The 15,813-nt window shown below is 36.8% G+C and overlaps 1 protein-coding gene across 1 annotated transcript in view; it reads left to right on the top strand.

Annotated features, from left to right (window-relative positions):
- The window catches only part of RAP1GDS1 (Rap1 GTPase-GDP dissociation stimulator 1), a 238,173-nt gene that overhangs the window by 199,065 nt on the left and 23,295 nt on the right, over positions 1-15,813 (top strand). The window contains exons 8-11 of the mRNA XM_042781729.1: positions 7,187-7,330; positions 8,158-8,289; positions 10,334-10,468; positions 12,920-13,045. Of these exons, the coding sequence (XP_042637663.1) occupies positions 7,187-7,330; positions 8,158-8,289; positions 10,334-10,468; positions 12,920-13,045 (537 nt within the window). The remainder of the gene's footprint in view (positions 1-7,186; positions 7,331-8,157; positions 8,290-10,333; positions 10,469-12,919; positions 13,046-15,813) is intronic.

Raw genomic sequence — 15,813 nt, 5'->3', positions numbered from 1 at the left:
GGGGCTGGTGCGGGATCGGGCAGTGTTTCGTTCTGCTGTGCATGGGGTCGCTATGAGTCGGAAACGACTCGACGGCACTTAACAACAACAACAACAAAGTGACATGGGTCAGTGCTTTTTTTTTTTAGTGTTCCCTTCCTTCCCCTCTCACTCCTGGTAACCAGCAAAGAAAGTTTTCTTCCATATATAAACCTTTCCTTGACTTTTTACAATAATGAACTAATACTATATTTGTCCTGTAATTGACTTTTTTTCTCTCAGTGTAAAGCTCTCCAAGGTCATCCATGTTATGTGGTGTTTTGCAGATTTGGCATTAATCTTTAGTGCTGTATAGTATTCTTTTGTGTGTATGTACCATAGTTTGGTTATCCATTCTCATGTTGAAGGTCACATGGGTTGTTTCCATCTTTTTGCCATTGTAAATAGTGCTGTGATGAACATGGATGTACATATATCTGTTCTTGTCCTGGTTCTCACTTCTTTAGGATATATACCTAGTAATGGCATTGCTGGGTCAAATAGTATTTCTAATTCCAGCTTTTTCAGGAATCCCCATACTGTTTTCCACGATGGGTGTATAATTTTACAGTCCTACCAGCAGTGTATGAGAGTCCCAATCTCTCCACATCCTCACCAGCATTTGTTATTTTCTGCCTTGTTGAACTTTGCCATTAGTGCTAGGGTTAGACGGTATCTTCTTGTTTTGATTTGCATCTCTCTGATGGGTAGTGATCATGAGCATTTCTTCAGGTGTCTTGCTGGCCACCTGAATATCCTCTTTGGTGAAGCATCTATTCATGTCTCCTGCACATTTTTCAAGTGGATTGTTAATTTTTTTGTTGTTGAGGTGTTGGAGTTTTCTATAAATTTTAGAGGTAAGTCCTTTGTCAGATATGTAATTATCGACAAGTATGAATTTGTTGCTGTCATTTTGTTATGTGCTTTTTTGTGGTATTGCTGATTTCTTTGTTCCATATAATTTTCTTTGCTGAGCTTGTTTTGTTTATGAATCGTATTATCATTTCCTTCATTACTGTTGTTTTTGTATTTGCTAAATATTTGTGCTGGTCCTCTTTTTTTAATTTTGATGTGAAGGTTTATCATTTTTCTTTGAGGTTACCCTGTAATTAATAATTTCCTTCCCATGTTTAGAACAGTCCATTCTATCTTGCAGTTGTCTTGACTTCCCTACAATTTAGAAGTTCTGTAGCTACACAATTTTTTCCCTCTTTTCGGTTTGTAGTTGTCCTCATTTGTCAATGTCTCTGGTTCCCTGTTTACAATCTTGTAGGTTTATTTACTTTGGATACTTCAATAATGGGGTTGGTTTCTGGGTTATGTCATCATGTGTGTTAATAGTTGGTTGTCATTTGCTGTTGTTGGTTGTCTGTCCAAAGGACTCCCTATAGTGTCTCTTGTAAGGTTGGTCTGGTTTTAACAAATTCCATTAATTTCTTCTTATCTGGAAATGTCCTAATTTCACCATTATTTGAGGGACAGTTTTGCTGAGTATATAATTATTGGTTGAAAATTTTTCTCCTTCGGTTTTATATATACCATCCCATTGTCTTCTCGCCTGAATGGTTTCTACTGAGAAACCCGAGCTTAGTCTTATTGGTTGCCCCTTGTAGGTAACTTTTTATTTTTCCTGTGCTGCTCTCATGATTCTTTCTTTGTCTTTGGTCTTGATGAGTTTGGTGATGATATGTCTTGGTGATTTTCTTTTGGGGTCTATCCTGTTTGTTGTTTGTTTGACTTCTTGAATGGATATATTCTCATCTTTCATCATATGAGGAAAATTCTCTTGCAACAAATCTCGGACAATTTTCTCTGTGGTTTTATTTGTCTCTTCCTGTTCTGGAATTCCAATTACACGTAGGTTATTCCTTTTGATGGTATTCCACATGAACCTTAGGGTTTCTTCATTTTGTTTTGATCGTTTTTTCTGACTGACCTGTTTCCAAAGAAGTATTGAAGTATTTGTCTTCAATCTCACTAATTCTCTCTTCCATTGATTCATTTCTGTTCCTTTGCCTGTTCAATGTGTTACCTATTTCTGAAAATTACATATTAATCTTCTGGATTTCTATCTGTAGATTTTGTATCATTTCTGATTTTTCATAATGTCATTTTTTTCTTGTATTGTCTTTCAAAATTGTTCTAGCGTTTTGTCTGTGTTTTCCTTAATTTTGTCAGTGTTTTCCTTGATCTGTCTCTCAAGCCATTGAAGGTACCTAAATATAATTCTTTTGAATTCCTTATCAGGGAGTTCCAATGCTGCTTCCTCAGGGATGTGTTTTGGGTCTGTATCCCTGTCCCTTGTTTCTCCTGCTTTATCTTGCTTCTTTGTGTGGATTGTGATTCTCTAAGACATTGTGATATTTCTGTTTTTATATTTAATTGGTGATTGTATGTTGGAGGGACTTGCCCATTATTTTCGTTTTCCTTGTTTTGTTTGGATGTTATCTGTGTAAGCAAGGTACTGTGCTCCTCTGTTGGCTAGTTGGAAGCACTATATACTCACCACCTGTCTCCTTTCCTGTTGTCAGCCTCCCGTATGTCCCTTCCATCCTTGGCAAATGGAGCCTATTCTTAGGTCCCTGGAATCTTGATTAAGAATGCTTTCACTTTAAAATCCAATATGGCCACTACTTGTGAAGATTCAAATGGCTGTACCCTCAGGCATTTTAAATATCCAAAATGGCCATCAATTGTAAACATTCAAAATGGCTGTCACTTGTAAACATTGAAAATGGCTGCTCCCTCAGTCACTTTAAATACCCAAAATGGCCATCACTTGTAAACAATCAAAATGGCTGTGCCCTCCAGACAGCCAAAAGTCCACAGCTCAGGTTTGTTCCCTCCTTGCTTTTTCCTTTCCTAGTCATAGGCGACTAGCACAGTCATCCCTGCAGCCCTTGGCAACAGGGGCTGAGCTTTAGGTCAATTATCAGGGCCCCAGTACTGCTTGCAAATATTCAGGCTGTTAATCCTGTCAGAGTAGCTGACAGTTCACTGCTTTAACTGCCGTACTCACTGGTTTTGTTTAAGTTTTTCCACTAGTTGGTGCCTAATCCACCCTGTATACTTCCTTTCAAAGCTCAGGGCTCCAGGATTATCTTTTGGATCTCTGTCAATTGGTTTCTCTTTTCTTTATTGAAAAGGGTCTGTGTAGCTTTTCTGCTTGTTCCACCGTCTTACCGGAAATAGATTCTATGTATACGAAGCGACAGAGAATCATAAGAAAACTAACTGGAGGTAGTAAACTAATTTAGCAAAGTGGCAAGATATAAAGTTAACACATAAAATATCAGTTATGTTTTTATACATCTTGTTCTGAAAAAGAAATTATGGAAACAATCCTATTTACAGTAGCATTTGAAAGAATAAAAGGAAAAAATTTAGCCAAAGGAGTGTAAGACTTGACTGGAAACTTTAAATCATTACTGGAGGAAATTAAAGATGACTCAACAACAAACAGTAAATAAACAGAAGCACATTTTGGGTTTATGGATTGGAAAATCTAATATTGTTAGGATGCCATGTTACCAGATGTACTCCATAGATTCAGTGCAATTCCCATCAGAAATTACACCAGCCATTTCTGGCTTTTGTGGAAATGGAAAAGCCAATCCTCAAGTACATACGGAAGCACAAGGGGCACTGAATAGTTAAAAGAATCTCGAAAAAGAACAAAGTAGGAAGACTTACACTTTCTAATTTCGAAATATACTATATATAGCTATAGTAATCATAACAGTCTAGTACTGGTATAATGATGGACACATTGACAAATTGAATAGAATTGAGAATCCAAATAAAAACTTGCATATCTAATTTTTGTAAAAGATGCTAAGTTCATTCAGTGGTGAAAGAATAGTCTCTTCAATAAATGGTGCTGGGACAATAGGGATTTCCATATAAAAAACTAGGAGAAAAAAAAAAGTGTACCCTTGCCTCATACCAATATGAAAATCAACTCAAAATGAATCAAGGACCTAAATGTAAGAACTTCAACCATAAAACACTTAGAAGAAATCATAGCAGTAATACTTTGGGATTTAGTACTTAAAAATAGATTCTTAGATCTGACACCAAAAGCCCAAACGACAAAAAATGAAGTAAATAAATGGGAATTTATTAAAATTAAAAAGTTTTGTTCATCAAAGAACATTATCAAGTATGTGAAGAGGCAACCTACAGATTTGGGGAAAAAAATAGAGGGAACTATGTATTGGATAAGAGTTACACATCAGAATATATAAAGAACTCTTGCAACTTAACAACATAAAGACAACCCAGTTGCAAAGTGGGCAAAGAACTTGAATTGATATTTTACTAAAAAGAAATGCAAATGGCCAACAAGCATATGGAAAGATGCTCAACTTCATTAGGCATTAAGGAAATCGAAATCAAAACCACAGTGAGATACCACTTCACCCTCGTTATCATAAATATAAAATAATAGGAAGAGGTGTTGGTAAGTGTTTTGGTTATTTTGTACCACTCTAACAGAAGATATCACAAATGGATGGATTTAACAAACAAGGATTTATTCTCTTAGTGTAGGAGGCTAGAAGTCCAAGTTCAAAGTGCCAGCACTAGGGCCCAAGTGATGTCCCCTCAACCCTGGGTTTCAGCTCTGCCTCTTGCTCTCAGCCTACTGGGGCTGGAGGCCTCTCAACTCAGATACCTGCTGGCTACTGAGGCTGACAAACCCAAGATCAACAAGTAAAATGTCACAGTCCAAAATTATTAAGCAACATGGCAAGCCACTAGTTCAAGTCCAGAAACAGTCCCAAGATTGGCAGAGAACATGATAGGCGAGTAACTGATGACTTGCCCAAATGCGGGATCCAGATGTGCCCAGAAGTTTGAGACGTTTCTGGAAGTTTGTTATATACTGGAAGCTGACCACATCCCCAAGGCGGCTACTGAGTCGCTTACAGCAGATTCTACCATGGAGCTGATTGTGAGTCTTATCATGGGAAATAACTACATCCAGCTTCCCTGCCACTCAACACCAGGCCCAGCCAAGTTGACACACAACCTTAATTATCACAGTAAGGATGTGGAAATAGTGGAACCCTCCTCCATTACTAGTGGCACTGCAAAATGGTACCGCTGCTGTGGAAAACAGTTTGGCTATTTTTCAAAAAAGTAAACATAGAATTGCCATATGACCCAGCAATTCCACTTGTAGTTATATACACAAAAGAAATGATAGCAGGAACACATAGATACACATACACCGGTGTTCACTGCAGCACTATTCAGTATAGCCAAAAGATGGAAACAGCCTACAGGTCCATCAACAGATGAATAGATAAACAAAATCTGTTGCATACATAAAATGGAAAATTACTCTGCCATAAAGGGAAATGAAATCTTGATAGATCCTGTTACATGGATGAACCTTGAAAACATTCAGCTTAGTAAAATTAGCCACAAAAGTACAAATAAAAATATCATGTCACTCATGAAATATTGACATACCTGGAATAGGCAACCATCATTCGTCAGTTAGTTATACTGTGGTGGCTTGTATATTGCTATGATGCTGGAATAATAATAGCAGGATGTCACCCGTAGTGGTGCTTCCAGACTAAAACAGTCTAAGGAGAAAAACCTGGCAATCTACTTCCAGAAGGTAGCCAGTGAAAACCTTGTGGAACACAACAGAATACTGTCAAATATAGCCCTAGAAGATGAGCCTCCTCAGTAGGAAGACACTCAAAATAGACTGTGGTTGCAACAATGGACTTGAGCGTACCAACAATTGGGAAGATGGTACAAGAGTGGGCAACATTTAGTTCTATTGTACATGAGGTTGACATTAGTAGGAGATGACTTGATGACAATTAACAGTAACAAGAATAGGCAAATTTAAATACCTTAATTTGTTAGTGGTTACCACAGGTGGGATAGAGAGGAAGGTAAGCAAGTCATTGCTTTGGGGACACGGAGCTGCTCTGTAGAGTTATGGGAAATTTTGAAAATGGAAAGTGGTGATAGTTGCACAGTATAATAAATGAATTAATGTCACTGAACTTTACACTTTAAAAATATTGAAGTGGCAAATGATCTGTTATAGATGTATCACGATAAAAGATTAATGAAATTGATACTATAATAAGAAATATTCAAGATATGAAAAGTATATTAAAAACTGATTTGATGTACAAGTGGAGTTTGCTGTGAAGATAATTTCTTTAAATCTTATTTGAATGTGAATTATGTCTAAAATTCTTTATTTTTTTCGTTAGCCATCAGAAAGCTTAAACAATTTTTTCTTTCAATTTTTATTATGGAATTTTCACACATTCTTAAAGGTAGAGAGGGTGTAATACAATAAACCATCATGTACCATCTCTCAAAGTTTCAAGTTAATAAAAACATGAAGCCCTTTTTAAAAACGTGACTTTAAAAGTTAATAAAGTTACAGATTTTTTAGGTATCATGGAAAAATGACATACATACATACATACATGAATTCAAATATGTTGATGGTATAGATTGAAGTTTAATAAAGCTCTACTTTTCAATACTTTCGTAGCAGATAAAAATTTCAAGCCTCATTTGTGAGTATCTTGTAATTCATATATCAGATGTTATGTGGTTTTATTTAAAATTACTATAGAATATTTTTAAGGAGCTCTGGTGGTGTAGTGGTTAAGACATTTGGTTGCTAACCAAAAGGTTAGTGGTTCAAACCCACCAGCCCACTCCACAAAAGAAGGATGAGGCAGTCTAGTTCTGTAAAGATTTGCCTTGGAAAACCAATGGGTGTCACTATGAATTAGAATTGACTAGATGGCAGTGATTTTGGTTTTTATTTATGGCTGTGGAGTATTTTACAGTATTGCCTTTTAAAATGAAAGTAATATCTCTCTTAACAGTGAAGTGATGTTACATGCCTTCTAAACTGAGAATCGATTCATTTAGGTGCTGTGAGACACTGTGAATGTCGGCATAATTTCAAATAGAAAAGTGACATAAAGCTTTTTATGTATGTAAGCTGCACTGTCAGATATTTCCTTTTGAAACTAAAATCTTCCAAGGAATGTTATATAAATCATGTATTTTTCTTGGTTTCTTCTAGTCTTTCTTTATAATGGATTGCTTATTATACTGGAGTTCCTATTTCACCTCAAATTTGGGTTATTTTGTTGGCATTGTTCTTTAGATGCTATTAAGCTACAGCTGGTTGAAGCAGGCCTGGTAGAATGTCTACTAGAGATTGTTCAGCAGAAGGTGGATAGTGACAAAGAGGACGATATTGCTGAGCTCAAAACTGCTTCAGATCTAATGGTTTTACTGCTTCTTGGAGGTGAGTTGTTTTCTGTGGTAGCTTAAGAGCATGCTTGTCAGATTTTTAAAAATGGGTTAAGTGTCTTCTGTAGACCTGTTGTTGTTGTTGTTGTTATGTGCCATCGAGTCGGCCCCGACTCATAGCGACCCCTCCTTGGGACGAGGCAGTATCACTACGGAAGTAGGATTGCCCAACCTTCCTTCCGAGGAGTGGCTGGTGGGTTTGAACCGCCAGCCATCTGGTTAGCAGGCAAGTGTCTTAGCCACTATGCTACCAGAGCTCCCTCTGTAGACCTAGTGCTAGGTATTTTCTTACTTTGCTATTCCATTTAATCCTGTTGATGTGATGATTTTGAAACCTTCAACATACCATTATAGAGAAAAGTAGAGATTATAAACCTGAAAAAGAGGAGTCTTCCCTGTCTTCCAATATTTGAAGAGCTGTCATGTGAAAGAAACAGCTGTGGCACCAAAGGACCTACCTAGGACTAATGGAAATTACTAAAAGGCACAAATTTCACATAATAGAAGGAAAGCCTTCTGCTTATTAGCAAGGCGAGCTTGAGGGGGATAGCAGCATGCAGGAGAGGAAACTTAATTGTCTCTTCAGATACCAGCTAGCTGCCTGCTTGTCAGAATATCCAGTGTGATTAGACTAAAAGAATTTTAAAAGCTACTGCCTAGTTTTTACTGAAGTTTATTGTAAAGCAAACCATTACTTTTCTCCTTATGAATTTATAGTATATGAGGAGGTAGGTAGTTTCCCAGGTGGATTTTCACTTAGAAACGAGGATGTTACTTTTAACTATTTTTCTCTTTTTAACTATATGTTTCATTTACCTCCAGATGAATCAATGCAGAAATTATTTGAAGGAGGAAAAGGCAATGTGTTTCAAAAGGTGCTTTCTTGGATACCATCCAATAACCACCAGCTACAGCTTGCTGGAGCATTGGCAATTGCAAATTTTGCCAGAAATGGTAAGTTCATTGATTTTTAAATCAGGTATTCTATATTGCTTGGTTGTTTTAACATCACATATACTAAAACTGGAACAGTTCAGAAGTGTATGTAGTATGTATATGTGTTCTTGTCTTAGTTTTTCAGATATCTGACATAATTTAAATATTTTTTTTTTTTTTTTTAGTAAATTACATATTCTCTGATATTTGCTAAGCTCTAGCAGTTTAACCATATTACAGAAAATGTTTGTAAAGTACTTCTCTTGAGTATTCTGCACTCCCAAGCTTAGTCAACTTGAGTCTCATTTTAATAGACATCTGATCTGGGAGGCTGTGCTATTTTGCCTAGTGCTTTCATTTCGGGTTTAATAATCTGTGTATTCATTCTAGGATAGTTGTGCCTCAATTTATACTTTCATTCCTAAAAGACTTCAGTGTGGCTAATCCTCTGGTTTAACTTAATAAAGTTAGCTTTTATGCTTATTTCTGAAATCTGGCATCCTGCTGTTAAGTCAAAAAACTCATTATAGTACTATGTCTAAGAAATATGGGTTATTTTTGTTTTTCATTTGACTTCATTCCAATTAAAACAATTAGTGTAGCATATTTTAGTGGATTATTTAGCCCATTTTTACCGCTTCTTTTTTGTGGATCATCTTGATTTCATGTTAGTCAAAAATAATGGAATTAAGACTGAGAATATGGATAATTGTTGTAGGTAGATGAGGAATACATGTAAGTTCGTTATAATGTTCTCATTTCTTTGTTAATATTTGGTAAATTATTTCACTGCAAAATAAATACACAATTACAGAATGTGAAATACTATTACTGTAATACAGGTTTCCTCTGCTATCCAAAAGTAGAGTGTTCCTATAAAACCTTTTGTAAGTCAATATGGTATAAAGTGAAAAAGCAATTGCTATTAATTTATATGGGAAAAAATTTTGAGCATTCTTAGAGCTAAAAAATAACTTCCAAAATCATATCAAATAGCACATAAAACCTATAATAACACTAACACAAAGTGCTCACAGATACAGTTCAAAGCTATGATGGCTTAACTCTGAGGTGCTAAGTGTAGTTTCCTGGGAAGGGGCTTGGCAATACCACTCTCACTATTCAGGGTGCATTCTATGTCTTTAACAGCCAAACCCTAGTTTTGCTTTTGCCTCTTTTCATAAAAGCAAAAATCCTCTTCATATTTCTTTTGGTTAGCTAACCAAACCAAGCCCACGGCCATCGAGTCAGTTCCTACTCATAGTGACCACATAGAACAAAGTAGAACTGTGCCATAGCATTTCCAAGGCTGTAAATCTTTACAGAAGAGACTGCCTCATCTTTTCTCCCGCAGGGTGGTTGGTGGGTTCAAACTGCCGACCTTTTGGTTATCAGCCAAATGCTTTAACTACTACACCACCAGAGCTCCTTTTGGTTAACTAAAACAGGTACTAATGTAGATCTTTCATAAAAGTGAAGTGGGGTAAAGTGAACTTTCAAAAAGTGGGATGTACCTACCTGTATTAACATTGACAGAACACAAGCAGGCTTCACTATAGATGAAAACTGTTGGACATTTGAAGCATTGTGTTTTCTACTTATTCATCCTCTGACATATCTTCAGGCTGTTTACTAGGGATTTCTGATTTTTAGAATTTTATCTTTTTTTATGTATATGATTTGACTTTTCAGTAAACAGAAAAGTCTATCATTTTGCTGGCAGACAGTAATAGAATTAGCTTTTTCTGTAACTTCATTTTGTCTACTGTAGATCATAGACAAACCAAGCCAAAACCAAGCTCACTGCCATCAAGTCAGGTCCGACTTATATAGTGACCCCTCCTTGGGTTTCCGAGGTGGTATCACTACAGAAGTGGATTATACAACCTTCCTTCTGAGGAGAGGCTGGTGGATTTGAACTGCCAGCCTTCTGGTTAGCAGTCAAATGCCTTAGGCACTGCGCCACCAGAGCTCCCAGATAATAGACAGGAGAGTCAGTATTATAACATACTTACAGACATTTTCAAAGAGCAGTAACAAAAAGTGCTTTTGTTTTGTTCAGATGGAAATTGTATCCATATGGTAGACAATGGAATTGTAGAAAAACTTATGGATCTATTGGACAGACATGTGGAAGACGGAAATGTAACTGTACAGCATGCAGCGCTAAGTGCTCTCAGAAACCTGGCCATTCCAGGTAAGACTGAAAGTAGGAGGCAGCTATATAGGAAATGAAATCTATTGTGTTGCAAGGTATTTACTGTGTGTGATTAGTTGACATCTGTGACCAAAAAAGAAAAAAATAAAATCTTCAAATAGTTTACAATTTTCTTAAATGAATAATTGGAGATCATGTGTTAAATAAGTTTTCTGAAACTGTGCAAGCACAATCTTAGTCTTTGTTCAGATTATTCAAATATTCTGTTTTGTTATCTTTTGTAAAATCTTGGATTTTCACCTTTTTGATTTAAGCTTTTGTAAGCATCTTCAGTTGAGGTGTGATAGTAGCATCAGTTAGCATTGGCCATAAAAAATTTATTTTTTAAACTGTTTTCTACAGACAGATGTACAGCCTTTTAAATTGCTTTCATGTGTGTTTTTGGATTAAAGGCTTTGGAATAATGTGATCACATTATCATGAGAAATAATATAGAAGATAGTTAAAACTATTCTTTTATTCTACTTTCTAAATCTAAATTTCTGAATACACACATACATGTGACTGTATTAAGATCCAATCCATATGAATTCATTTTGGTTCATGTGATGTTGTTGCTAGGTACCATGAAGTCGATTCTGATTCGTAGCAATCCCGTATACAACAGAATGAAACACTTCCTAGTCTTGGGCCATCCTCACAGTCACTGATATGTTTGAGCCCTTTGTTGAAGCCAGTATGTCAGTTTATCTCATTGAGGGCATTTCTCTTTATCCTCGACCCTTTGCAAATCATAAAGTCCTTTTCGAGGGACTGATCCCTCTTGATAACATGTCCAAAGTACATGAGACAAAGTCTCACCATCCTTGCTTTTAAGGAGCATCATGGCTGTACTTCTTCCAAGACAGATTTATTCATTCTTCTAATACTTCATGGTATATTTAATATTCTTTCCAAATACTGTAATTCAAAGGCATCAGTTATTCTTTGGTCTTCTTTATTTATTGTCCAGCTTTCGCATGCATATGAGGTGACTGGAAATACCATGGCTTGGGTTGGGCACACCTTGGTCCTCAAAGTGACATCTTTGTTTTTTAACACTTTAAAAAGCGGTCTTTTACAACAGATATGCTCAATGCAATATGTCCCTTGATTTCTTGACTGCTGCTTCCATGGGCATTGATTATTGATCCAAGTAAAATGAAATCCATGACAACTTCAGTCTTTTCCTTTTTATCATAATGTTGCTTATTGGTCCAGTTAAGAAATTTTGTTTTCTTTTTATTGAGGTATAATCCATAGTGAATGTAGTCTTTGAACTTCATCAGTACATCCTTCAGGTCCTCTTTGCTGACAGCAAGCAAGGTTGTGTAATCTGCAATTGCAATTACAGTCTGCAGGTTGTTAATGATTCTTCCTCTGATCCTGATGCTACATTCTTTTTCATGTAGTCCAACTTCATAGATTATGAGCCTGTTGAAAAGACCATAGCTTGTGTCAGGCGTAACTTTGTCTTCAAACTTTAACACTTTAAAGAGGCCTTTTGTAGCAGATTTGCCTGGTGCAATATGTTCTTTGATTTCTAGACTGCTGCTTCCATCAGTGTTGATTATGGATCCAAGTAAAATGAATCTCTGACATCAGTCTTTTCTCCATTTATCATGATGTGAGGATTTTTGTTTTCTTTATGTTGAAGTGTAATCTATTCTGAAGAATGCAGTCTTTGATTTTTATCAGTAAGTGCTTCAAGTCATCTTCACTTTCAGCATGCAAGGCTGGGTCATCTGCATATCTCAGATTTTTAATGAGTCTTCCTCTAATCCTGATAGCATGCTCTTCTTCATATAGTCTAGCTTCTCAGATTATTTGCTCAGCATGCAGATCGAATAAGTATGGTGAAGAATACAACACTGAAATACCCTTTCCTGATTTTAAACCCTGAATATTCCTTGTTCTGTTCAAACCACTGCCTATTGGTCTATGTATGGGTTCCCTATGAACACTATTAAGTTCTAAAATTCACACACTTCGCAGTGTTATCCATAATCTGTTATGATCCATACAGTCCAATATTTTTGCATAGTCAAGATAAACATCTTTCTAGTGTTCTCTGCTTTTAGCGATGATCCATCTGACATTAGTAATGATATCTCTCATTTATATAGCAAATTAATATTGTGTATTAATGTTTATAACATCTATATTAACAGAGTTGGATCAAGGATAGCAATAAAGGGAAGTGTTTATTAAAGCTGAAAAATTATGTGTTTTGTGAATTAGAATACAGCATTTTCAGATACCCTTTTCAGATTATTTGACTAAATGTTTTGATAATACATTTTATAAAGCTAGAAGTATGATTTTGTATTTTTAGTATAATACAGGTATACAGATAGTAGACATTCAATAAATATGTGTTGAACTGAATGTTTATTATCAAGAATGCTAAATACCATTTTAACCATCGTTTCTCTTTCTTTCTCTCTCTAGTTGTAAATAAAGCAAAGATGTTATCAGCTGGGGTCACAGAGGCAGTTTTGAAATTCCTTAAATCTGAAATGCCTCCAGTTCAGTTTAAACTTCTGGGAACATTAAGAATGTTAATAGATGCACAAGGTAAAATAAAAGCTTTCCCAAGTTTCATTTTTCATAGTCTTAATATACCTTTACTTGGAAAAGAACTTGTTTTCAGCTTTTAGAATTATATAGTCATAAAGATAAAACAAATAGAAGGGGGAAAGAGATTGATTTTGGAATCCCCTTCATTAGTTCCCATGCCTTTTGTAATTGACTTTACATGGAAATTGTACTGTACCTCAATCCCAGTTTTAGCTTGGTTTATGATACCTGTGTGTTGCAAATGGATATGTGCTCAGCTCCTAAACAAGGGTTGGCGATTCAAGATTATCCAGAGGTGCCTTGGATAAAGGCCTGGAGATCTGCTTCTGAAAGATCACAGCCATTGAAAACCCTGTGGGGCTCAGTTTTCTCTGAAATTGATGAGGTCACCATGAGTCATGATTAACTGGGCAGCAACTAGTGTGGTTTTAAGGAGCTCTGGTGGTGCTGTAGTTAAGGCATTGGACTGCTAACCCAGAAGGCTGGCAGTTCAAACCCACCATCTGCTTCATAGGAGAAAGATGAGGTGGTCAGCTTCCTTACCCTGTTGGGGTCTCTATTCGATGGCAGTGAGCTTAGTATGGTGTTGGCTTTTTATTAACTATTCCAGAATTTTGTTTTGGCATTCAATTGCATTTTTACTTTGACTTTAAAATCGTCTTGCCTTAATACGGTGACAGTGAAATTTTTGTTTTTTAATTAATTTCGCAAAGAGGAAAAGCATTTTTCTATTCACAGAGAGAGCGGTGAAAACCACTCATTGGAATGAAGTGGGTGGTTTTTTTTTCTTTTAGTTTCTCTTTTTCAAGATTTCCAATACATATTTTTATTGGGGGGCACGATTCAATCCATAGGTATGTACACCGGGCAGTAGACTGTTGGGAGCCATCTTAGAAGCTGTATACAACAATATCCATAGTGAACAAAGAAGAAAGTGTGAAGCATAGGAATAAATAATCACCAACTTCAAAATCTCATGAAATTATTCAAGATAAAAATATGCATGGATGGAAAGCAATGAGTCTCAAAAACAATCTGACTACAGGTTTAATTTATGACTTTTTTTGCAATACAGATGTGAAACTTAAGAATTGTACTCTCGAAAGATGGATGCTAATATCCTTTACTCAAACGCTCTGCTATCCATATTTTAAACCATCCTAGTTATAATTACTACCAAAAGCAAATCAGTCCTACTGCCATCGTGTCAATTCCGACTCATAGCAACCTTGTAGGGCAGAGTAGAACTGCCCTGTAGGGTTTCTGAGGCTGTAAATCTTTTTATTTGTTTGTTTTAAAAAAACCTTTGTATTGGAGTGAAATTTTACAAAGCAGATTCGTTTTATATTCAGCAGTTAATACACATTTTGTTTTGTGACACGGTTACATTCCCTGCAGTATAACAGCTCTCCTCCCCCTTCCTCCCTATGGTTACTCTTTGCCTGTGTCCTTCTTGCCTATGCATTCCTGTCTTCCTGCCTTTCTGTGCAAATGCTTCCCTTCTGATCTCCCATGGTTAACTGTTCTAAGGAGTGCATCTCCCTAATGTAGGTGTTCAACACATTGGCCTATGGTTGGCTTAGAGTTAAGCCATGTGGGTGAGTTCAATTCCAGGCCCAAAGGGTGATTCAGGCCCATCGTCTCTGTCAGACCGGTAATTCTGGTCTTTTTTTATGATTTTGATTGTTCCACATTTTTTTCCTACTCTATCCAGGATCTCCAATTTTGATCCCCTTCTGAGTGGTTGACACTGCTAACCAGGCACTGTCTCGTTCTTCTGGTCTCAGCATCATATAGGCTGAGATTCTCATGGTCCATTAGTCCTTTGCACTGTTTCCATGCATCTTTGATTTTCTTTACTCTTCCTTGTTCTGGAAGAGGAGAGACCAGTAGTAGCATCTTAGATAGCCTCTCACAAGCTTCTAAGATCCCAGTCACCACTCACCAAAGTAAGATTTAGAACAGTATTTTTGTATACTGTGTTAAGCCAATTAAGCTTGATGTCCTCTGTGACCATGGACCCCAGCCTGCAGGCTCAGCAACTCACTCCCTCAAAGTACTAGTTATGACTGAGAAATTAACCTAACTTTGCCTCCTATTAGCTTTAAACTGCATATGGATATATTTATTATGATGATGATGATTTGGGTAAAAGTTTACAGACAAAATTCATTTTCCATACAGCAGCTCATATACACTTGTCTCATGACATTGACTGCAATTTCCCACAAAGCAACAGTTCTCCTCCCACTTCCTCCCCATAGCTACCTCTTCCTTGTGTCCTTCCCTCCCATGGACTCCTGCCTACCCACCCCCACCGAGCTGTCTTCCTGTGCATACACTGCCCTTCTATTCTCCCATGATTGAATCTCTCCATGGAGTATATCTACCTAATGTAAATGTTCAGCTCATATACCTGTCTTTTGTTTGGCTGGAAGCCACAGGAGTGGGTTCAGTTCCAGACCTGAAGGGCAGCTAGGGGCCATAGTCTCAAGGGTTCCATAAGGCTCTATCAGACCAGCAAACCTGCTTCCTATTTTTTTTTTTTTTTTATGATTCTGAGTTATGTTCCACATTGTTCTCCCATTCTTTCCAGGATCTCCTACATAGATCCCCGTCCGGGTGGTTGACAGTGGTAGCCAGGCACCATCTAGTTCTTCTGGTCTCATAGTCATATACGCTGAGGATCACATGGTGTACCAGTCACTTGGACTAATTGTTTCCATACCTCTTTGGTTTTCTTCATTCTTCTTTGCTCCGGACAA

This window comes from Orycteropus afer, unplaced genomic scaffold (assembly GCF_000298275.1).
Source record: "Orycteropus afer afer isolate SDZICR_OR568_19922 unplaced genomic scaffold, OryAfe1.0 scaffold00159, whole genome shotgun sequence".
Classification (NCBI taxonomy): domain Eukaryota; kingdom Metazoa; phylum Chordata; class Mammalia; order Tubulidentata; family Orycteropodidae; genus Orycteropus; species Orycteropus afer.
Note: the sequence above shows the minus strand (reverse complement) of the source record. Positions and strands in the feature narration are given on the sequence as shown.